Source organism: Lycium barbarum, chromosome 10 (assembly GCF_019175385.1).
Source record: "Lycium barbarum isolate Lr01 chromosome 10, ASM1917538v2, whole genome shotgun sequence".
In the NCBI taxonomy this organism is placed as follows: domain Eukaryota; kingdom Viridiplantae; phylum Streptophyta; class Magnoliopsida; order Solanales; family Solanaceae; genus Lycium; species Lycium barbarum.
Window position 1 is genome coordinate 107,279,278 of NC_083346.1, and position 26,310 is coordinate 107,305,587.

At 32.4% G+C, this 26,310-nt stretch overlaps 2 protein-coding genes across 2 annotated transcripts; both read right to left on the bottom strand.

Moving 5' to 3' along the window:
* Positions 1–43: 43 nt before the first annotated feature.
* On the bottom strand, positions 44–1,863 carry LOC132613940 (probable ribose-5-phosphate isomerase 2). Its single transcript, XM_060328246.1, has one exon. It carries the CDS (start codon positions 1,059–1,061, stop codon positions 258–260), a length of 804 nt encoding a protein of 267 aa, XP_060184229.1. The 5' UTR covers positions 1,062–1,863; the 3' UTR covers positions 44–257.
* Positions 1,864–22,219: 20,356 nt separating this feature from the next.
* Positions 22,220–22,645, bottom strand: LOC132613267 (uncharacterized). The gene has a single exon (XM_060327293.1). It carries the CDS (start codon positions 22,643–22,645, stop codon positions 22,220–22,222), a length of 426 nt encoding a protein of 141 aa, XP_060183276.1.
* Between the last annotated feature and the right edge of the window lie 3,665 nt (positions 22,646–26,310).

Below are 26,310 nucleotides of genomic sequence, written 5' to 3' on the forward strand. Positions count from 1 at the left end.
AAACACATGTTCAAAACCATAAGCATACTCAAGCAAATGCAAGTCATAAAAAATATTAAACATACATAATAAGTAGTGACTATCATGAAATTTTCCAAAAGTTGAGGCAAATACCCCAAATAATTCAATATATAAGTTATTGCAAAAAAAAAAATTGTCCTTGCCACATAAATAGTTCAGCAAGATATCAATACCCCCAACATATCCTAGTCAAAAAATAGAAAACTAAGGTTCCTAAAACAACATTAACCTTAATACTACTTATTTGTCACGGATACGCCAAGCTTTCCAGCAACAATCACAGTCGTTGCCATATCGAGAAACATCCCATGTTCAACAACACCAGCAAGCCTCAAAATTGCATCACTAGCAGCTTTCAAATCACCCATGTCGCTCTTGAAATACAAATCAATAATATAATTCCCATTATCAGTAACATAAGGTTCACCACTTTCCCCATTTACCCTCAACTTTCCAACACAACCAGCTTCAATAAACAACATTTCCAATCTTTTCAAAGTAAATTCCCAACAAAAAGGTACAATCTCAACAGGCACAGCAAGACCAGCACCACCTAAATGATTAACCAATTTTGATTCATCAACAATAACAATAAATTTTTTACTAGCAGCTTCAACCATTTTTTCTCTTAATAAGGAACCACCTCTACCTTTAATTAAATTCATTTGTGAGTCCACTTCATCAGCACCATCAATAGCTAAATCAACAATAGGATGTTTATTCAAATCTGATAAAGGTATACCTAATTTAACAGCTTGTTCATGTGTAATACTTGATGTTGGTATACCTATAATGTTGTTTAATTTACCAAGATTTAATAATTCTGCTATTCTATCAACAGCATGTTTGGCTGTTGAACCTGTACCAAGACCTAAAACCATACCTGATTCAACAAATTCAACAGCTTTATATGCTGCTATTTTTTTTAATTCATCTTGAGATAAAATTGAAGGTGATGGTGTTGGAGAAATTAACAATGATGGGTTCAAAGTTTTGGCCTTTTTTTCAGACACAAAGAAATGTGGGTATGCAATGGCCATTTTTTGTAAATTGCAAAATCAAGAATCAAGACAAAAGATTAAAGGTTTCAACTTTAATGTGTATTGTAGGCTAGAACATTGGTATAGAGAGATAAAGAGGAGATTTAGGGCTAAAAGACGTGAAGTGAGGAGAAGCAAGAAAGTAGGAAAGGGGTATATATAGGAAAGGTAAAGAGAAAAAAGTGAAAAGAAATGAGAAAAAAGAGTTGTGGGGTTGGTGATAAATTTTGAAAATGGAGGGGTGTTTATGGCTTCAATGGGGGAAAATGTGGGTATGCAATGGCTATATTTCTAATTGCAAAATCAAGAATCAAGAATTGGATAATTGTTGATAAGAAAAAAAGATAAAGGTTTCACCTTTAATGTGTATTGGGGGTAAGGGGTTAATGGGTATGTTTGATTTGTTGGCTAGAAGATTGGTATGGAAAGATGAGAGGAGATTTAGGGCTAAAACATGTGAAGTTAGGGTTTGTAGAAATCTTGAAAATGAAGGGGTGTTTTATGGCTTTATGGGGGAGATAGGGTCTTTTAAAAGAAAAGGACAGAAAGATTATGTATGGGATAAGATTCTCTGAATATGAAATCGTGTGGTGTGTAGTGACTAAGAATGGAATTAGTAGAATTAGTAACAATTTCTAGAGAAAAAAAAAAAAACAGAAAAAAGAGTGGTGGGGGTGGTGAAGAAATCTTGAAAATGAAGGGGTGTTTATGGACTTTATAGGGGAAAGGGTCTTTTTAAAGAAATGGACTTTATGTATGGGTTAAGATTCTATGAATATGAAATCTTGTGGTGTGTAGTGATTGCAGAATTAGAATTAGTAACAATTTATAGAAAGAAAATAAGGAGGAAAAAGAGGCGCGCGGGGAAGGAAAGGAGCAAGACAGCTAAGAAAGCGCGGAGGTGGGAGCGGGATTGGTTGGATGAGCAGGCATGAAATCTTTGTGACACAACAAAATCTACTCTAGTTAAGAAAAGGAGATTATAGTCAAAGGGTGCTGCTGTTTGTAACAACTCAAAATGGCACAATTTGACACAATTTGATTAAAAAGTTTGTTGTATCCTTAATGAAGAATTAACTCCATAGTTGATATTTTCCTCCAACACTTAGAGATCATAAATTGGTATTTTATAAAAAAAAAAAAAAAATTCCCTCTAAAATGTTTATACATATAGACATACACCTAATTTAGTTATACAGTCAACCTGTTTATACGGTCTACAATACAAACTACATGTTAATGTGCACTATAAATATCTTATAAACAATAGAAGAAAAAAAACTAAATTAAATAGAAAACTTGTCTACTTCTTGACGAAATTTCATTTATTTTATAAGAAAAAATGATTGAATTGAATCAAAACTTAGAGCCTGTTTGGATTGGCTTATAAATTGCTTATAAGCTGTTTACAGTTTTTTTTTTTTTTTTTTTTTTTTTTTTAGTGTTTGGCTGGCCAGCTTAAAGTCATTTTGTGCTTAAAATAAGCTCAAAAAAATAATTGAGCCTGTTTGACTTAGCTTATCTAAAGCAACTTATAAGCTGCTTAAAATAAGCCCATCCAAACAGGTTATTAGTAAAAACTTTTACTTAATTCGATATAATATATTTAGTTATATTGAGATAATTTAATGTTTTAATTAAAGTCAGTCATAATGTTGACTGCTTGTTTCATATATTGTTTGCCATTTTTAAAAAATTAATTAAATAAAATAAAAACTTTTTAATTGTTCCTCAATCATATATAATACTTATTTGTATTTTTTTTCTAAATTAAATATTTCATTCAAAGTCAAACATAATGTTGACTACTTGTTCCATCCGCTGTTTTTGTAAAAGAAAACTGATTGAAATAAATCAAAACTTGTTAATTGTTACTCAATTATATCTAATACTTAGCTAATTAAGATAATTCAATGTTTAAATTAATGTCAATCATAGTATTGATTACTTGTTACATCTATATTTTTTTTAAATCAAAATTTAGCAAACATTTTACTCTATCATGTATAATACTTAGGTAAATTGAAAGCAATTCAATTCAATTAAAATCGACCATAGTGTTGACTTCTTGGTACATCCACTGTATTTTTTTAGATTGATTGAATCAGAGTTGAACATGCTTATTGTTACTCAATCTTATCTAATACTTAGTTAAATTGAGATAATTCAATATTGCAATTAAAATTACCATAGTGTTGACTACTTTTTATATACATTTTATCTTGAATTGAATCAAAATTTAGCAACATTTTACTCAATCTTGCATAATACTTAGCCAAATTTAAGAAATTTAATATTTCAATTAAAGTCAACCATGGTGTTGACTACTTGTTACTTCAACTATTTTTGTTTAAATTGATTGAATTAGGTCTAAACTTGCTAATTGTTACTCAATTCTATCTAATACCTAGTTAATTGAGATAATTCAATATTTAAATTAAACTCAATCATGGTATTGACTAATTGTTATGTCTACTTTTAATTTTAAATTGATTGAATTAAATCAAAAGGTTCTAATTGTTGCTCAATCCTATATAATTCTTAGCTAAATTGAAGCAATCAATGTTTCAATTAAAATCAACCCTATGTTGCTACTGTTACATCACCTATATTTTTAAAATCGATTGAATTATATTTAAGCATGCTTATTGTTACTCAATCGTATCTAATGTGTAGCTAAGACAATTCAATATTACAATTAAATCAATTACAGTGTTGACTATTTTTTAAATATATTGTTGCATTTTGAATTGAATCAAAATTTAGCAAATAGTTTACTCAATCCTATATAATAATTAGTTGATTTTAAGGAATTTAATGCTAAATTAAAGCTAATCATATTGTTGACTACTTGTTATGTCTACTATTTCGTTTGAATTAATAGAATTAGATCTAAACTTGCTAATTGTTATTCAATCACTAATACTTAGCTAATTGAGACAATTCTATGTTTCAATTAAAGTCAATCATAATACTGGCTACTTGTTACATTTACTTATTTTAAAATTAATTGAATTAAATCAAAATTGATTAATTGTTACTCAATCCTATATAATACTTAGTTAAATGGAAGCAATTCAATGTTTCAATTAAAGTCAATCATAATTTTGACTACTTGTTACGTCCACTGCTTTTATTTTATTTTAAAATTAGATCTAAACACACTAATCGCCACTCAGCTCTATCTAATACTTAGCCAAATTGAGATAATTTAATGTTTCACTTAAAATCAACCATAGTGTCAACTATTTTTCACATATATCTTATTTTGAATTGATTGAATTGAGTAAAAAATTAGCAAACATTTTTCTTAGCTAAATTGAAGGAATTTAATGTTTCAATTAAAGTCAACTATAGTGTTAACTACTTCTTAATTTCACTATTTTTGTTTAAATTGATTGAATTAGATCTAAACTTGTTAATTGTCACTCAATCATATATAATATTTAGCTAAATTGAAGCAATTCAATATTTCAATTAAAGTCAATCATAGTGTTGACTACTTGTTATCTACACTTATAAAAAAAAAAAAATTGAATGAATTAACTCTAAACATACTAATTGCTACTTAACTCTATCTAGTATTTAGTTAAATTGAGATAATTAAATGTTTCAATTGAAATCAACCATAGTGTCGACTTTTTCACATATATTTTATTTATAATTGAATCAAAACTTACCAAACATTTTACTCAATAATTTATATTAATACCTGGCTAAATTGAAGGAATTCAATGTTTCAATTAAAGTCAACTATAGTGTTGCGTTGACTACTTATTACATCCACTATTTTTGTTTAAATTGATTGGATTAGATCTAAACTTGCTAATTATTACTCAATTCTATCTAATACATAGGTAATTGAGATAATTCAATGTTTCAATTAAAATCAACCATAGTATTGACTACTTGTTACATATATTTTTTAAAAAAAATTATAAAAAAAAATTGATTAAATAAATTAAAAGTTGCTAATTGTTACTCAATCATATATAACACTTAGCTAAATTAAAGAAATTTAATTAAAGTCAATCATAATGTTGACTACTTATTACATCCACTATTTAAAAAAAAATAGATTGAATTGGATCTAAACTTATTATTTGTTCCTAATTCTATCTAATACGTAGCTAAATTGAGATAATTCAATGTTTCAATTAAAGTAAACCATAGTGTTGACTACTTGTTACATCCACATTTTTTTTTTAATTGATGAAATTGAATCAATAGTTATCAATTTGTTTTCCTCAATCTTATATAAGTAATACTTAGTTAAATTGAATCATTTCGATATTTCAATTAAAGTCAACCATAATGTTGAGTTGTTACATCCACTATTTTTTTTAAAAAAAAATTGATTGACTTAAATTAAAATTTGTTAATTGTTACTCAATTATATCTAATGTTTAGCTAAATTGAGTTAATTTAATGTTTCACTTAAAGTCAACCATAAAGGAATAAATGAAAAAATAAAAGATGAAGAGAAAAGAGGGTAAATGAATGTTGGTCATCAACGTTAAATATGAACTGTGTTTCATCATAATCTTAAAAAAAAAAAAAAAAAAAAAACATAAAAAGAAATAAAAGAAAAATATAAGCTTCTCCCATCTCTGTGATGACCAATGAAAAAATGAAGAATTTATATGCATGTTAGTATGTACTTTTATAACTCTTTGTTAACAACTTTATTTTTATTTTTACTAGAATATTTTTTTATGTAACCACATATATAGCCTTATATCAAAGAGTACAGAGGTATATAGATCCGAGGAATTGGAAGAAGATATGCTTTCCAAAGAAGATATTTTTGAATAGTATTTAAAAAAAAAAAAATAGGCATGCAAAAATTTGTCTATACTGTATAAGAAAAAAAAGTAGGTTATATAGTAAGTTCTACTTTTTATCTTACTATAGGTAATTGGTCATCAGATATTTGATAATGATGACCAATAAAACAATAAATAAATAAATAAATAGAAAATAGGAATATATATATATATATATATATATATATATATATATATATCTAAGAAAAGTATACATTCAAAAAAATGCACGGTTTTCTCTAGTGATTGTCATTGGGAAGAAAAATGTAGTAAATGATCTTGGGTGAAGAGAGTAAAATTTGAATGAATTTGAAATTTGCTTCTAAAATTTTCAGAAAGAACATAAACGTAATAGACAACGATGGCATTTGTGCAATTTGTTCCAAAAGTCCACTTGAAGTTACATTAATACCCCTAAACAAGGTGGAGTTGTGCCAAGTTGTGTCATTTGTGGTTGTGCCAAATATATTTTTTCATAATCAAAATGGTACTTAAGTTATGGGGTTTGATTTATTTTGGTCTTTACTATATAACACCTAATAAAGACGGTCCTTAATGTATGGCAAAAGTTAACACAGTCTTTAACCCTAAAACTAACGTTGCTTATTATTGCAAAAAAAAAAAAAAAATGATAACAAGCACACCTGAATTATCACTCTTGTGCGAGTTTCACATCTCAACTATCAGTTGTTCATTTTTCCTACCTGAATTATCACCATCTACTCAACTAGGTGTGTTTGAACCATTAACTCTTATTAAAATAAACTTTGTTGTGCCGGAGAACGATTCTCATCTCTCACCCTCTCCCTCTCGCTTTTTTTTTTTTTAAATAAAGTCCACTAGGCTGTGTGCCTAGGGCTAATTTTATAAATTTTTCTCAAAAGCAAGAAAATAAAGTCTTTACAACTGTAGCTAATAAAAAAGCCCGAAATAAACTAATGACCAACTTAAAACTTATATGATGTCCTAAGTTGGTGCTACAAATTGCTAAATTATGAAAGTGGAAAATAACTAAAACTTGGAAAAATAAATTGTTGATATCATCAAGCCTGCACATCCGTATGGTGTTGTTCCTTTTGTCAATTCATGATTGTACTTGTATACCTGCATTTATCATTAGTACCAATAACATAGTGCCATTATGATGCTCTGAAATTTCAACAACAGCCCATCAACAGTTCAAATGACCTGCTGCACTGTTCTAAAATTGTATATTCTGTATTTTGAGTAAAAGACCAAATCCTGCTATCAAATTCCTGTCCAAACTAGAGTCACTACACTTCCTATCCACTGGTACTTCCTCAGTAGGAATGAGTACATGGTACTAATACCACCCACTTAAACAAGACCAATGAATAGTTCATGTATGCTCTAGTATCAATGGTAGTCCTTAGCAGTAACTGTAAAAACCAGCTATGTCCCATATCATGTTCAATTGATTTAATCAATGGAACATTAGAAAAGTTCAGCTGTAGTCTTCATGTCCTTAACAAAATTTTGTTGTGTCACATCATTTCCTATTTTAGTAGGATCAATAACACCAACCTTATCCCCACCTGTCCATATTAAATTGTAAACCATGATGTACAACTGTAATATGTCAACTGTAAATTTGCTCCAACTATCCTTAGTATAGTTTGTATAACCATATTTGTATCACATCATTTCCTACATGGTTAGGATCAGTAACATTCTCAGCATATCTCCAATTAGCAATCCTGATGGCCATGTTTTCTAAATTAGTGTAACCTACAAAAAAACAAACTATGTTAGTGTAAAGAAATACCACCATACTCTCCTCCCAGAGGATTTGAGTATGATGGTAGTGATCCTTTATAAAAAAAATAACAGCTACTAAGTTTGCTCCACACCAGCAACCAAAAAGAAACCAGGTCTGCCCAATATTTCCTTTCCCCCGATGTCTTCAAGGCAGATATATTCAAACTAGCCAACAACCAACATCCACCAAATCTCATGTGCACCAATATCCTAAGTGAATAACATATATCAATCATATCACTTCCTGACTTTGGATCAATGAACTGCTTATTATATTCAGCCTTGTACCATATCTTTTTTCTCATCTTTGCACATATTTCTTGCCAATACTTGAGTTCAAACCTCCTGTTTTCACATCAGTAACCAAAAACCATTACATAGCCATCTGATGTCCTTATGTCTCCATATAGCATTTCCTATCACTAGGCCCCATCCTTTATCATTTTCTATGGAATCAATGGAATAGAAGCAAATGAACCAAAATAATACCAACTCATATCTCACTAGTTGAGACTCCTTACAAATCTTGATAGTTGTATCGTACTGCACAGTAGTATGCTGCACAATATTTGCAACTAGCAGATCCAAGATTATAAGCCAAATCTTAAAGCATCCTGATGTCAACACTAGCAACCAAACAAGACTGATGGTATGCCTATGTTTCCATGTATCCCAAGCTTCATTCAACACAAAAGAGCTAATGTAACTTGCAAACCAAACAAACACCAGCATCAACCACTTTTGCGTAAACCAATCAGTAACCATCAGCAACAACCAAACTTGATGGTCAGTTATAACTGTCTTTAAATTCCAGGTATACACCAAATCATTTCCAAAAATTGGATCATTGCTACACACTAACCACCTGACTTCACAGTTAACAACCAACATCAACCATATTTGCACAAACTTGCCAAATGTGCCCTCGTTCTTTTTCCTGATGACTCTAGCATTAAATAAAACCATTATGCCCTCATCCAAGATGATTTGAGCATAATGGTATATTTCCTTTCTCAGCACCACACCAGAATTCAACAGCAGCCAAACTTACACCAAATCATATCCAGATACAGGATCAAAGGCACAAATAAAGATCTGAGTATTTCCATTCCTTGTGTCATAGCAATCACTAGAATATCCAGTTGTAATCAATATTAGACTCCAATCTGTAGCTTTTGTCAAAAGTACCTCTGAAGTTGAAAGTAGCCTGTACATCTTGAATTGCACCATGTTAACTGTTCCCATATCATATCCTGTGCAAGGATCAAAGAAACAGATGATAGAATCATTATTGAGCCACTGTTGTACCAAATCATTTCCATTGAGACATAAATCATTAGCACAACACACAGTAGTGAAAATTAAATTGTTGCTCCTACTCTTCCTTTCATGGTTATCATAAAAACAGAAAAACAGGTAAGTAGGAAGATATATTACCCTACTCTCCTCCCATAGGACTTGAGTAAGATTGCAATGCCTCTTCCACTTTAAAGCACCAATATCCAGCATCAATATCTTTTCTGAGTTCTTATTCTCAAATAGGGACATTGTAACTTGTCACTATTCAGAATCTTTCTTCCTTTTGGGTCCAGCTCTACAAAGGAATTCACAATCAATCACCTCCCCATGATCAAGAGCATAATTAGCCAAATGATCAGCTAATTGATTACCCTCTCTCATGATATGCAAAACCTGAACATTTGTATTTTTAATAATTTCCAGTGATTTTTCAACCACAAAGGTAATATTCCAATGTGGCTTCCATTCCCTATCCAAAATGTTCTTCATCAAGAGTGAATCAGTTTCCAATATGAAGGAATATACATGTTGAGATAAGCAATACTTTGCAGCTTCAAGCAATGCCTTGGCTTCAGATTCTGTGTTAGTAGCATTCTCCATTTCATTCGCCATTGCATGAACCAAATCACCTGAATGATTTCTAACACAGAATGCAAATGAACTCCTACCAGGATTGCCCCTAGTAGCCCCATCAGTGTTACATTTCCACCAACCTTCATTAGGCAAATACCACATAACCTTAGTCACCTGTAGTTTAGGAACAAATTTTTCCAAAATCTTCAAAATATCAGGCCATCTATGAGGAACGGTTTTGATGACTGGTTTCCTCACCCTTACCAGATATTAAATATCACTTGAAACCTGATACATAGCCCTACTGATAGAAACTTTATCTCTATGTTTGTCCCCATTCCTCTTCTTCCACAATTGCCAAACAATAATAGAAGGAATAGCATAGAATATAGGTTTCATTCTAGGTAACACATCAGTTGTCCACCACTTCACTATAACCTGATACAAATGCATTTCTGAAATATTAATACCAGCAACAGCACAAAAATAATACCATGTCCTCTGAGCAGTTTCACATCTAAGGAATATGTGAGGAACAGTTTCTTCTTCAGGTGATGCACAACAAGAGCACATAGATGGCATATGATATTCCCAACTCCTGATCACATCATCCAATGGCACTTTGAAATGCCACACCCTCCACATCAAGAATGATATTTTAAATGGCAACCCTTTCACCCATATCTTCTTGTAAACATCCCTTTTTTTCTCCTTTGCTTCTAATATACTCCCATGTAGACTTGACAGTAAAATCTCCCTTAGTTTCAAACATCCACCAAGGCTTATCTAATTCATCCCCTCTGGCAGGTAGTTGAACATCATTCAATATATAATCAACAATTTCTTCAGGCAAGTTATTTCTGATAGCAGGCTCATGCCACCTACCTTCTGTCACTACATCAGAGACATTATTAATTTCCTCATTGCAGTAAAAATCAGCAGGTGTAAGGAAATAAAAAGGGCCTAAACCAGTCCAGTTATCAAACCAGAACAAAGAAGACCCATTCTAAGCTGCCACCATATCTGATGGTCAATCAAAACTCTTGCTTGAATCATTTTCCTCCAAATATGTGAACCTTTATTCCATGGCACCAAAATAGGATTGTTCTTCTTCAAGTACTTAATGCCCATGAAAGAACTCCACAAAGATGGCTTGGTTCTAAAATTCCATCATAACTTAGCAAACAATGTCGTGGACATGTCACTAAGCGATCTAAAACCCAAACCACCTTCATCACAAGGCAAGCAAACAGTATCCCATCTTGCCCAATGTCTATTCCGTTCACCAATTGTGTTGCTCCAATAAAACTGAGCAAATATTTTATGCAATTTCTTTATCACAAAGGACGGTGGATCAACAGCAGATATCAAGTGCATTGGCATAGCCTGTAACACATGTTTCAACAAAACGGCCCTTCCACCCAATGACAACAACTTCCCTTTCCATCCCTGCAGTCTGTTTCTCACCTTAGTAATGAGCTCTGAGTAAAATGACATCTTACTTCTTGCATAATAAATAGGGTAGCCTAAATACAACAAAGGAAATTCCTTCCTTGCTATGCCGGTAACTCTTTCTACCTTCTGAAACTCCTCCTCATCCACCCTATCATGCAAATAGACAGAACTTTTAGCCTTGTTTATCAATTGCCCAGAAGCTTGTTCATATTCAGTCAAAACATTCATGGTCAAACCCAGGGATATCTCACAAGCTGAGGAAAATATGATGGTATCATCTGCATAAGATAAGTGATTAATTTTTGGACTCCACTTCGGCAAGCCAAATCAAGTAAACCATAAATTGTTATGCAGTGCATTTAAGCCCCTAGATAGCACCTCTGCAGCAATAATAAACAATGTAGGCGACAATGGATCACCTTGCTTGACACCCTTAGTAGAATGAAAGAATCCATGTGGCTGACCATTAATAAGAACAGAGTACCAGTTATTACTAACAATTTCATAAATCAGGCTGATAAAATGCTCACAAAATCCCATTTTCCTCAGAACATTTGTAAGAAAGATCCATGACAACCTATCATAGGCCTTTGTCATGTCCAATTTCATCACAACATTAGGAACAATAACATTGGCATTCTTCTTGCCTTGATTTGTTCTGAGTCTGATATCAATTATTATTTCTTGAGTCAATAAGATGTTCTCCACAATGCTTCTACCCCTTACAAATCCTGCTTGATTCTGTGAAATCAAATCAGGCAACAAATGCACCATCCTCTCACGCACTACTCTGGAAAACACCTTATTCACAAAGTTACTCAAACTAATAAGCCTCATGTCGTTAAAAGTCTGAACATCCTTCTTCTTTGGCAACAACACAAGATTAGTATGAGTAATGTACCTTGGCAATTCAAAACCTCTGAAGAAATCCCAAACCATGTTGAACATATCATCACCAATAATATCCCAGCATGTTTGGAAAAACAGGTCTGTAAAACCATCAGGACCACCTGCACTTGCACTATTTAAACCAAAAACAGCCTGTTTCACCTCTTCTTTAGTAGGAACTGCAACAAGTTCCCGATTATGCTCATTATTGATCATGGAAGGAACGTGTTTCAAGATATTAAACTGTGTTGGAACCACACTTTCATGAAATTGAGCCTGGAAAAACCTAACTGCCTTATCGGCAATATCCTGCTCATTATCAATCCACTAGCCAACACTATTTTGAATTCTCTTCAATTGCAACATCTTTCTTCTACCATTTACATGTGCATGGAAGAATTTGAGTTCTTATCACCATCTTGAAACCAGCTCATGCCTGCTTTCTGTTTCCAGAATTCTTCCTCCAAATGCAAGACTCTAGTAAGTTCTGCCTGCACTTTCATTAGCTTTTCCCTATTAGCAAAGGAAGGGTCAGCTTCAAAAAGTGCTTCATGAGCCTTAATAACTTCTTCCAAATTGGTTATCTGCTGAAATATATCACCATAAGTAGCTTTGCTCCAAATTGATAAAATTTTCTTTAATTTCTTCAACTTTACATTGAATGTCATAAAGGAATTAGCAACCACATCTGTTTCCCAATTCTCATTTACAACATCAAGAAACGTAACATGCTTGGTGCAAAAGTTTAAGAATTTGAAAGATTCTTAAACTGTTGGACTTGCTGCTTACATTCTAACAACAAAGGAGAATGATCTGATCCCAACTTGATCAAATGTGTGATTTCCAAACCTGGAAACAACAGTTGAAGTTCAAAATTACCCAAGCACCTATCCAGCCTTTTGAATACACAATCATCTGCCCCCTCCCATTCCACCATGTAAAAACACTTCCATTGTACCCCAAATCAGTGAGATTACATGTTTGAATGCAATGCCTGAAATCTTCAATTTCATTCAAAGATACTGGTAATCCACCATACTTCTCATCTTCATCAGTAATGACATTAAAGTCACCACCTACTAGCCATGGAACAGACATGTCAGAAGCAAGATTATATAAAGAGTCCCACAATTCAATTCTTTCAGTGCTATCACACTTAGCATAAACCAGTATGACCACCATCTCTATATCAAGATCCCAGTTGAACAACTTCAAAGTGAGCTGCTGTACACTATCAATCAATACAGAAACTTCATATTCCTCATCAATAAAGACTCATATTTTGCCAGAAATATTGCAGATAACAGTCTCTAGCCCCAACCTCCTTCTGTAACTTTCCAACTTATAAGCTTGTTGAAATGGCTCCATCAAGCCTATAAGAAAGAACCTGTGTTTTGTATGCATTGACAAAAGCCTTTTGAAAGCTTTTTTTGTATTAACTGATCTAATATTCAAAATTAGTGCATTCATCATCACTATAATTGGGATTTAGATGTAGTTCTCCTTGAATGCACCCTAGGGACTTGAGATGCTGTGTTTTCTTTATACGGTTTCTTTCTTCTGCCAATAACTTTTTCAACTTGTTTGGGAGATAAATCCCCTTCCCTGGCTGCATTAAGGAAATTCTGTGTAATGGATTCTTCATCAAGGTCATTTTTGCCACCTTCACTATCTGGTACTACAATTTGTAGAATTCCAAAATTTTCTTGAACCTTAGCAACCTATTTTTGCTTCTTTGTTGCAGAAAAATCAGTTTGTACCATCTGCTGCTGTTTCACTCCAGAACTACCCTTATTCTGTTGTTGTTGCTGTGATACATCCTTGCCTCCTGATTGAGCTTGCTCTTTTCCACTTAATTTATTCTGCTTTGCTGCACTAACTTGTTTCTTTGTTCCAATCTTGTTCTCATGAACTGATGGAGATCTTTCCTGCTGCTGTGTCTCACCAGAAACAAATTTTTGTTGCATTTGCATTGGTTTCCCTGCAAACTTTCCAGGAATTTCACTAGTACCATGTTATGCATCAGTACTTAATTCTTGATCAACACCTCTAGTATCTGAAAACTCATTGACACTCTCACTTAGTGTGTCAATATTTCCTTGTATTTGATTAACAACCTCCATCTCATCTGAGTTTTTCCCAAACATGACTTCTACACCATCTTTTGATGATTCTACTGATTCATTAGACTGGTGCTGATCCTCTTTATTCTCATCAGGAATTTCATCTTCTTCTATGTTCTCCTCCACTTGGTCACTCCATAGCTTCCCATCAGAACAAGATGCAGGCTTTGAAAAGGAAGATGCCACCCATTGTTTTGTACTTGGTGATTTTTTCCTTTTCCTAGGTGAATAAACTGTAGCATTTACATTTAGAGATTTTGAGATAACCCCATCTGTAGCCACAACACCTGATATTGTAATCCAGGTGTTGTAACCAAATGTTTCTCTGCATCCTTCTCAACACTTTCCACATGCTCAGAAGTCATTTGTTCAGTGCAAAGTACTGAAGCAATTTCCTTGGCAGTATCAGCAATATTTCCCACAGTATTGTGCTTGTTCCCATTAGCTGAAACAACTGCATTATTCAACTGCTTCTCTGAACTTCCCATCACCACTGGAACTATTGGCAGAACTTTAGGATCAACATAAATTCTATCTACACTGTTAGAATCAGCTGTAGTCATCTGCTTTTTTGAATTAACTACTGGTTTATCTGCAATCTCAACCAGTTGTTTCCCTTTATCTTCATTTTCAACTTCATTATCACCTTTCCTGACCACATTATTTCTACCAGTATTATTAACCCCATCAACAACCTGCTCTTGCTCATCTTCAACCCCATCTAAAGCATCAAATTTATTGGCAACTTGAACATTATTTGAAACTGTACCAAGTTGTTTCCCCACATTGTTTGGGCCATTTTCTTTAACTGCTGGCAAGGCCAGTTTTAATTGTTTGTTTCCGTTATCATTCACCTGTTTCTTACCTTTGTTATTTTGCCATTTGTATAAGTCCTTTACATTGCCAACCACTTTCCTACTCTCCAACACCTTAATCACATGATCCCTATTTCTATGATTTGCTTGCTTAAATTTTGACTGCCTTGTAATATTTTTGCTTGTACCTGGTTCCTGCACATTATTTGTAACAGCAGGCTGCTTACTCTTGTCCTCTACAGTATGAACTTGAAATTCCTCCTCCTCACCATCACCCTTTTCTTTAATTTCCTTTTCAGGGAGCAAGTCTGGGTGAATTTTCCAACATGTTTCTTCATCATGGCCTTGCAAGCAACACTCTTGACAATACTTCGGCATGAAATCGTATTGTATCTTCACCCACTTGGTTGTAACTTCTCCAGTAGAGTTATTAACAGCTTGAATAGCCACACGCTTAGGATGCTCCTTTAACAAATCAACCACCACTTTGACGCGAGCACAACTAGGCCGTGTCTTATTTTTGGTTGCCAAATCCAATTTTAATGGCTTTCCTACTGCCGAAGCCATTGAAAACAATTGAGTTTGTCCAAAATAATTTGGTGCTAACGTTGGGAATGAAATCCAAGCAAGTGCAATGCTCGTTTCTTTCTCTGGATCAAACCATGGGTCCCATTTAAGTGTTCTCATAGGATAGTACCATTGTGTCCCGTTAATCCAAAACGCAGGTTTAGACATGAGCGTCACATAATCCTCAAATAACGTGCACCTAATCAATATATGTCGATTACATAAAAGCCCGATAATATGCTCTCCTTTGAGTTCACATTGTTTAGCAATTGCTGAACGTCGAAATTGTATGTCAGGCACTCCATACGTAAATTTTCCAATAACAGTGTATTGAAGTTTTTCTTGAATAATCATTGCATCTATTTCGTCCATGCTATACTGAATTGTTGGCTCCCCATGCACGTAAATAATAGGTTTCAAAGGAATAGTGGGAACCAAACTATTTTCTCCACTGTTTGCATGCAAACCGGTGGCATGTGGATCAGATGTTGTGTTAATAGTTGCTGGTTTGAGAAGTTTCGAGTAGTCTAAGGTGATGGGTGGGGGAGCAACCTCGTGGGGAGGTTGCTCATTGATCGGAGTGGCCATAGGCAGCCGAAAAAGTCCTAACTCCGGTGGGTTTTTCAGTTCGCCATGAGAGAGAAGCTCTCAGACGTAGGATTTTTTTTTTAGTGTTTGGCTCTCAAGAACTTATGTTACAGAATTAAAACCGAGGGAGGTTGGTGAGGGTGTTCACCCGAACCTCTCGCTTTCTCTAGATTTCCCCTTAGAGGGAGAATTTTTATATTTATTATTTCAATAAATGATTATATTTCTCGTGAGTGAGGAGAGAATTGAAAGAAGGTTTTAATTGCATTATTTACGTTTTAGAATCCGTAATTAGTAATGGAAAGAAAGAAATTTGTAGTTTTTCTATGTGCATAGGATTCATCATACGTAAAAAATAAATATGGGAATTACTTTGGAGTTTTTGTGAGAAGGTAAAATATGAGACGTGTTTCACGTGGCGCGGCTCACCGTGAGTTTTTGGCGGATGAGGAGAGCAAAGTTGCACCAATTGTCGACGTTCCCATTAACTCAACTCGGCCTGTTTAATTCATGATACCCACATTCGTTTGTTCCTTCATCAAGTCCATCTTCGATTGTTTGTTTTAACTAAAATATATTTGAAACAACGTTATTTTTAGGATTAAAAACCAAATACGTTAATATTTATTGGACATTAGGAGGACGATATATGTTAGGTGTTATATATCAAGGACCAAAATTAGCAAACCCCATACATTAATGACCATTTTGATGATTCCCCTTAAGAATAAAGAGCATAATTTGAGGGCTGTGATAATTTTACAAATAATAAGTTAGATATTTATGTTTAGTCCCCAGAAAATATTATTTTTCTTCAGTCACTAGCTTCTATATATAAAAACAGCTAAAATAAATTTCTTGTGTTGATCTTTTACATATTATAGTCCACATTGTAAAATGTATAACTGAAGTTCTTATTAAAATTTTGTGTGTATCAGTTTTATCATTCGATAGTTTTATCACAGGAGCCAGAAGGATGATGATGAGGAAAAATAAGAACAGGAAGAAGAATAAGAATCGCAATTGTAGCAACAAAAGAAGAAGAAGCGCAAAAGAAGGCAATAAAACTAATTGATCTTCTCTACTCGATGATTGCAGGTTTTTCATTGCAATGCTCGAATAGCCTTACTATAGGGCATATCTATGGGGAGCAGGAATTCTCTAGCAAACAGTTTGGCGACTCTAGCAACAGGCCAGAAGCCACTGACTTCTCTCTGACTTTTTTGGGATCCACCACCAACAGTCATCAACATTTTGTCAAATAATCAAAGGGGCGAGCCAACAATGCTTATGGCGAACTCACTGCTGGACAAGCATCGATGTTGCTTAGTAATAGTTCTACTGTTGTAAATATTTCTAATTTAACTACTAAATATGCTATCTGTAATATGGTGGCTGGGCCACAATTATATGCTCCCTTGTAGTTATTTTGCTAAATATATAATATGGATCTGAATTCCCCCCCCCCCCCCCCTCCCCCCCAAAATAAATAAATAAATTAAATACACTGTAAATTGCGAATATGTTTTAAACATTTTTTTTTTTCGCGGATTGCCCTTCTTTTGGGGTGGTCTTTAAATTTTGCTTCTCATATTTGTGGTTTTTAAGTTTTGCTCTTCGCTTGAAAAGGTGGGCGAATACCTGAGGTTCTGGGTTCGAACCCCCACACAGGCATAGAATAAAAAATACTTTTGCAAGGTAAGGCTGGGGGGCGTGTATGCTGGATCCAGCATACACTCCTTAAAAAAAAAAACTAAAGTTATACCGGATCCGGCATAACTATAAGTCTGCCTCATAAGGCAGAATTTTTCCTTAAGGCATAGTTTAGTTATGCCTTATGGGGCAGACTTTTAGTTAAGACATAACCAAAAGTATGTTTCATAAGGCGGAACTTTTCCTTAAGGCATAGACTTTGTCTTACAAGGCAAACTTTTAGTTATGCCTTAAGGAAAAGTTCCGCCTTATGGAGCATACTTTTAGTTAAGACATAACTAAAAGTTTGCCTTGAAAAGTAATATATATATATATAATATGCCTCAAGGCAAAGTCTGCGCCCTCCGACAGATTTTTAGTTAAGCAGAACTAATAGTTTGCCGGAGGGGGCAGAGCGAAATTCAAACTCTGCCTTGTGATTTTTTTTTTTTTAATTTTTGATTAAGCAAGGGTTTGAACCCGAAACCCATGAATTTTAGACGAAGGAAAAAACTTAAAGACCAGTAATTTGAGAGGCAAAATTTAAAGACCACCCCAAAAGAAGGGCAATACGCAACAATAATCTCAAAAGTGGTTACCTAATGCCATTTCTACTAGTTTAGTGGACCGAATTTTGGTCAAGTTCTTTTGGGAGTAGAAGGCCACATAGGGCCCGTGACTCAATAGGTTTGGGTTGGGCCAGGCAAGATATAAGGAAAAAAGACACAAATAGCAACTCGGGTGAAACTATTGACGCCTAGTAGCCCAAGAATCTTAAATGTCATTTTTTAGTTTTTTTAAAATAATTTCATTTTTTAGTCATTTTCAACTAATCTAGAATATGTATATAAACTGTATCATTGTTGTATATGTAAAGAAATTGTATCATTATTGTATAGAAGATGTATCACAACTGTATATGTATATGTATATGTATAGAAAAATGTATCATACATATAGAAAGTGCATCATTATCATATAGAATATGTATATAAAATATATCACTGTTGTATAATTTGCGTATAATAAATGTATAATCAACGTATAATTAGAAAATGTATCATTGGTGTATAATTGTTGTTTAATAAATATATAATTAATGTATATTTACTAATTATACATGTTTTGGGATATTTTTTGAAGGCTCAATATGATTTTTTTTTCAGTCAATATTTAGTAGCGACTTTAGTCGCCGCAATAGTCTTGTTCTTTCTGTAGCGAACTTTTAGTGATGACTTTTCACTCTTTTGTGGCGACTTTTAGTCGCAAAAAGTCAGTTTTTTTTTTTTTCGTAGTGAATGGGCTGGGCTGGCGCTTGGCATTGGGTGGAACGGCCTCGGGTCATTTGCTTAAAATGGGTCCTTTTTGGGCCTTTTTCCCTCATGGTCACACCATGTGCTTTTCCCAAGGTATAATCGGTTTCATTTATTTTTTTCAGTTTCCTAATTTTATAAAGTTAATTTTTATATTGGTTGAAATATATAAATACAGAAAGTGAAGTGTTGTTGCCACCAATAATTTACTTCTTCAGGTTTCAATGATTGGAGGTCTAACTCTCTCGCGCACAAAAAGAAAAGAACTAATTAGCACACAATCAAAGATTTCATATCATGAATGGAACTTTAAAAAAATCATAAGAAGTTAAAAAAGAAAATCAATTTTAAATTCATATCTCTACACACACATATTTCTTTTAATATATATAAGTGCGGTGGTGGTACGAACACCACTACCCCCGTTTGTACCAAAAGCTTTAAAAAATGTACCCGCAATGAATGCTTGTACCATAAGTTATATAAATTATACAGTTTAACTAACTACTTTTTAATCCCATGTGGACATATGTCGTTGTACTGAATATTTATTCTATCCTCATGTATACACGTATGCACCTCAAATTTAATTCTTCGACACATTTATTTCCTCCGTGCACTTTTATTTATTCGTAAATGAAGTACTCAACATTACTTTTTGAATATTTATTCTCTCCTCATGTATACACATATGCACTTCAATTTTAATTCTCTGATACATATTTATTTCCTCCGTGCACTTTTACTTGTTCATAAATGAAGTACTTAATATTAAAATTGTACACGCAATGAATGCTTGTACCAAAAGCTATAGAAATTGTACACTTTAACGAACTACCTCTTTATCCACGTGGACATATGTTATAGTACTGAATATGTATTGTATCTTCATACATACACGTATGCACTTCAAATTTAATTCTCCGACACATATTTATTTCATAATACATTACTTTTCGAATATTTATTCTCTCCTCATGTATACACGTATGCACCCCAAATTTAATTCTCTGACACATATTTATTTCCTCCGTGCACTTTTACTTATTCATAAATGAAGTACTTAACATTCGCTTGTACCAAAAGCTTTAAAAATTGTACCCGCAATGAATGTTTGTACCATAAGCTATATAAATTGTACTTTTATCACACATGGACATATGTCATTGTATTGAATATTTATTCTATCCTCATGTATACACGTATGCACCCCAAATTTAATTCTCCGACACATATTTATTTTTTCCATGCACTTTTATTTGTTCTTAACCAACTACTTTTTTATTCACGTGGACATATGTCATAGTACTGAATATTTATTCTCTCCTTATGTATACATATATGCACTTCAATTTTAATTCTCTGACACATATTTATTTGCTCCGTGCACTTTTACTTGTTATAAATGAAGTACTTAAATTACTAAAATATATATATGTCTAAATTACTTGTTCATTTACAAAACTAAGATAAAATTAATCAAAACTTTCCCATCTTACCCTTAGTAATAAATGTTCTTGAAAATAGTCAATTTTGATTAGAATGTATTTATTGGAGAGAGACAGGGGTAAGATAGTAAAATATATCTTTTATTTATGATTTCTTAAGAGGCGTGCAAAAAATAAAAAGTGACAAGTAATATGGGACGGAGGGAGTATATATTTTGCCATAATATTAATATTTATTGGTGTAAGTCTCAATAGCCTTCGAAAATGAGTAATTAATGTGAAGGGTAAAATTAATAATAAGAACAAAAATTTCTTTTCCCATATTACTTGGCCATATTACTCAAAATATATGTCGAAATTACTTTTTCATTTACAAAATCAAGATAAAATTAATTACATCTTTCCCATCTTACCTGTAGTAATAATGTTCTTGAAAATAGTCAATTTTGATTAGAATGTATTTATTGGAAAGAGGACGAACAATAGCAATGAAATTTTGCACCAAAAGTTATATAAATTGTACAGTTTAACCAACAACTTTTTTATCCCACTTGGACATATGTCACAGTACTGAGTATTTATTCTCTTTTCATGTATACATGTATGCACTTCAATTTTAATTCTCCTACACATATTTATCCCCTCCATGCACTTTCACTTGTCCACTTTTGACTTTTCATGTTCTTTAAGAATTAATAAATGAAGTATATATTTTATCATAATATTCATATTTATTGGTGTATTGTCTCAATAGCCTCAGAAAATGATTTGAAAAAAAGTAATTAATGTGAAGGATAAAATAAGAAGAGCAAAAATTTCTTTTTTTAACGTCGACAAATAAAAGTGAAGGGAGGCAGTGACTTTTATCCCCGTTTTCCTTCTTTGTCAATACTTTACTTATTTTGCTCTCCTTTGCATTCCCTGATTATTATATCTTTCTAATTTTGATTTCTTTGTAACAATTCTTTTTGTCTATAATTGTTAATATAAAAAATTATAATATATTTTTTAATTAATTTAATAAAAATATTTTATTAGTTTGCTTTTAAAAAATCCAATATATACAACAATGGTTCTTATGTTTGGATCTGAACAGTTAATTAATTAAAATAAATATCAATCTGTCGGTATACATATAATATATTAAAGAATTTAAAAGAAAAAATCTAGAATAAAAATATTAATTTTTCCTCATATTCTTACTAATTTTCTTTTTTCACATCGATGAACAACTTTCATTGTCATGACAATGAGACAAAAGTCCGACTCTTTCCATCTCAAAGACTTAATTCCATCATATGTTTTTAAATTTTAAAATCCATTTTTCAAAATATTAATTTTCCCTCATATTCTTACTAATTTTCTTTTTCACATCGACGAACAACTTTCATAGTCACGACAATGAGAAAAAAGTCTGACTCTATCCACCCCAAAGACTTAATTCCATCATATGTTTTTGAATTTTAAACTCCATTTTTTAATTATAACTAAAGTGATAGTACATAAAATACATTTTGTATATCTCGCTATATATAATAACAATTAGAATGTTTTTAAAAGTTATTTTCAAAATACAAATCTTAAAGACTGGCTAATTAAAGTGAATAGACATGTTAGGCCCGTACATCGCACGGGCATGTATTGTTAGTTACACCAATAAGCAGCAAAGAACTTTTTCTAGTTCATATTAATATATATTGAATCGTCATCCAATAATAATAAATCAAAAGAATCAATTTTAAGCCATATACATATACTAGTTAACTAGGCCTCTTTCTTCTTCATCTTTTCTTTAACTAATAATATGAACACCAGCCAAAATCCCTTTAGTAAACTCTAAGAGATGAAAAAGTATACCAATAGTTGATGTGGGCACACTCAATGCAACAAGTGCAACCATGCCTAAAGCTAAGCTTGGCCTTGTATTCATCAACATATATTGCAAAAATCCCATGGCTTCACAAATACTCGAATTATAATTCCCATAAAACCTCTTCTCCCAATTTTTCCATTCTGCTGGCGGCTCGTAATTCTTCTCGATCATTTTCATGTTTTCATCCACATGTCTACCATTATAATAGTTCTGATCATGTGCTTCTTTTCTCATAGCCAAAGTCAATATATTTCTTGTATTTGTTGATGATCTTCTTCTCTGAGAAAAAATGGTTTTGGATGGAAGAAATGAGGTCGAAAGAATAGAAGTTGATGATGATGCCATTTTTGTAATTGTGTGCTTTGGGAATGTGCAAGTTTCTGATATTTATAGAAGATTATCATTAGCGCTATACTCCCTCCGTCAATAATTCATGCGTCATGTCTTATTTTAGTTTGTCACATAAAGAATTCCAAACCTTTTTATTTAAAAATAATTCAACTTTGAATTTTATCTTAATTTTAATGAGATAATCTATAATTACACAAATGTCTATGAATTATTTAAATTATAAATTTTAAATTTTATGTCCAATCGAATACCGCTATATAAGTTGGGACGGATGGACTAAGACACTTTCTTGGAACCAACATATATAGGTTGTGGCAGGATGGTTGAGATCCCTCCACCCATAATCAGATGTCTCGGATTCGAGCCCCTGGAAATGAAAAAATATTTGTTGGGAGTGCCGGCGCTCTCAGAAATGGACCCTGCCGTGAGCGATTCAAATTTAATTGGACTCCAAAACAGGAACCGAACACTGCTTTGGGAAATAAATAAAAAGAGACTTTCTTGGAGAAATGTCTTAGCAAATAAGGAATGAGGCAAAACCGTGTCAGCACACCTCCACTTGTGCGTGTTTTTCAATTTGTTTAGATGAAGAAGAAACAACCAATAATGAGCAAGTGGCACCAAGTCACACCGCAATTCGCATGTACTTGAGGATTTAGCGTGAAGCACTACAACATAAAGACATATATAGCTCTTTTGATCCATTTTGCTCTTTTATGCTCTCCGGACATCTTTTTTTACAAAACAACAAAAATACACATAAAGAGAAAATGTACACGGTTGTATGCAATATATTTTACCAACTATGAGTCGGGGTCGATCCCACAGGGAACAATATGCTAGGCGATTAAGAAAGTAAGGAACTTTCACCAACTAAGCTAAAGCCAAACGATGGGTAATATTTTGGTTTTTGGAGAATATTATAACTAATGCGGAAATGTAAACTAACCTAGAAAGCGAGTAAAATGATCAATGGCCACAAGCATGGATACAAAGGAAATTACACTCAAGTAACGATCCAATGTATTTCACGATTTTACAACTAAGAGCGGGTTTATGTTAATAGATAATGATTTCTAAAATCTCATTGAAAGTCTTCCAACCAAATCAATGAATTTCACTCTAAGCTTTTCCAAGCCTTAGAGTGTGATATTGGGCACAATCAATTCAACCTCAAGTAACTATCCTCTTCCGAGCTCAAGTTATTAGATGGGTTTAATGACCCAAATCCTTGTTAATCAGTCTTTCCCAACCTAGATTTCCTCTTCCAAGCTCAATCTAAGTAAATGGGTGAGTCCTAGGGTTAGCTAATCCCTTTGGAAACATTCAAGAACGAGATTAATTAAAGAAATAATAACCCACTTCAATAGCAATAAAAATCACTCAATACATAAGCACAACAAGAGTTTCAAACCAAACTTTAAAAATGTATACTTCCATAAACAAAGTTCAAGTATAGAAATGAAATACTACACACTTAAATATTCAATACAAAACAAGGAATTGAAGAAAGGTTTAAGAATTATCTCGTTAAAGTGCTCCAATCTTCTCCTCCAATGGTGTAGGTGAAACCCTAGCCTCCAAGCTTGCAAAATGGCCAAAGATGATATGTTTTCCCCCCAAGTCTTCTTTTTATGTTTCCCAATTTTTTCAAGTCCAAACAATGACAAAATAAACCCCAAAGTTTCAGTTTTGCAAATCTGTCCCGTTTTTGCAAAACTGTCTAGTTTTGCAAAAATGTCCAGTTTGGCCTCTTTTTGACTTTCTTTTCACTTGGTTTCTTCTGATCACTTCTAAATCACATAAAACTGGATAGAGCACCAATATCTCATAAATCAGCCGAGGTGCAGCATCTGCGACACAGGATGCGACTCGCGGGTTCCACATGCGAGTCGCATGTGGTGTCACATGTGTTGCATCATTGTCTTATTTTATTTGGCCATTCTCTGTCAACAGATGCTGCACCACCTGCGACTCGCATGCAGTACCTGCGATTCGCAGGTGGTGCTCTGGTTCATTTCAGCTATCTTGGCTTGTTTTGCTCTATTTTGTTCCATTTTGGTCAATTTTGCTCTTTTATGCTCTCCGAGCATCTTTTCCTACAAAACAACAAAAATACACATAAAGTAACAACAAAAGTGCTTAAAGAGTCACAAAAACTTAAGGAATTAGCATCGAATATCGCGTAATTTCACAATTCATCAATATTTGTATTGAAGATTTAATAGTTGTAGAGATATTATGTATATGATCCTTAATTAGTCCTAATAAGCACTTAAAAGTAATTTCATATACATAAAAAAAATTGATTTTAAATAAGTGCTCATACAATTGAAACTTTTTGTGATGGTGTTGGTGCATTTAGTTTTGTTAAATTTATAGTAATACGTTTTAATTGACATTTCATAGTTGCATAGATTGAATAATGATGGATTTATATTTGCATCACTCAATAAATAGAGAGAAAAAAACTAAGAAATATTAAAATAATGAGGAATTTACGACTAAAATGAAATTTATTGCTAATTTTTGCGTTAACGCATGCCGAAATATTGACGAAATCTCTTTTTTTTTTTCCATCAAGATTCTTTATCACTCATATTTTTATTTATACAAATTCTTACATAATTTTATTTTATTAATTTACACTAAGTATTAAGAAATTAATATGGCTAATCTCTAAGTCCATATAAGAAACTAACTATATAATAATTCTTATTAAATAGGTATTAATTCTAAGTTCCAATTACTAATATTTTCTATGATTTTATATATAAAATTCAAATTGTTATTAATATCTATAAATTTATGTATTTCTTAGTCCATTATAATTTTTAAATAAGTATTTAGAATAACTTTATATGTCTAAGCACTTATTTTAGACAAGTATTTATATATTGAAGACTTTATTAGTTGTAGCTAAATTTATGTATGGGTCGACCTTAATTATCTTAAATAACTTAAAGTAATTTCACTTATCTAAGAACTCATCTCTAAATAATTACTGCAAGTTGCTTTTAGCGAGCCAAAAGTACTTTTTGATATTAACACACTTTTCTTTTTAGAGATTTGAAGTGTTTGGCCAAAATCAAAAAGTGTTTTGCAGTAACAATAGAAATAGTTTTTTCTTATTTTAGGAAAAAGTTATAATTTTTTTTAAAGCAAAGCAGAAAGCTAATTATTTCAAGACAAAATTATCCGTCCAAGAAAATTATATTTGTAAAACTACATATCATTAATATAGCTAATATATCTCTCAAATATAAATACAAATTGTTTTCTCCTCCCTTTTTGGGTTTAACTATATTTATATTTGATTAAATACCTTAAAATGTTTTTTTTATTTATGTGTTAAATTTTTCCGAAATAAATAAAAAACTTCCTTAAACTCTTCTAAAAATCATTTTCTAGTATCATTTTCACAATTTAATACGTAAAATCACTTTTTGAAAAGATTCGTCAAACACAATATTTTTATCACATACTAAAAAGCACCTATCAAATGAATTGTTCAAACACAAATAACTTTTTCTCCAAACATACTTTTGATAAGCTATTTTGCCAAAAACATTCCCAAAAAATAAGTAAAGTATTTTAGAAATTTGGCCAAACATGTAATCAAAACATAAATTATATTATAAATTCCTATTAAATAAGTA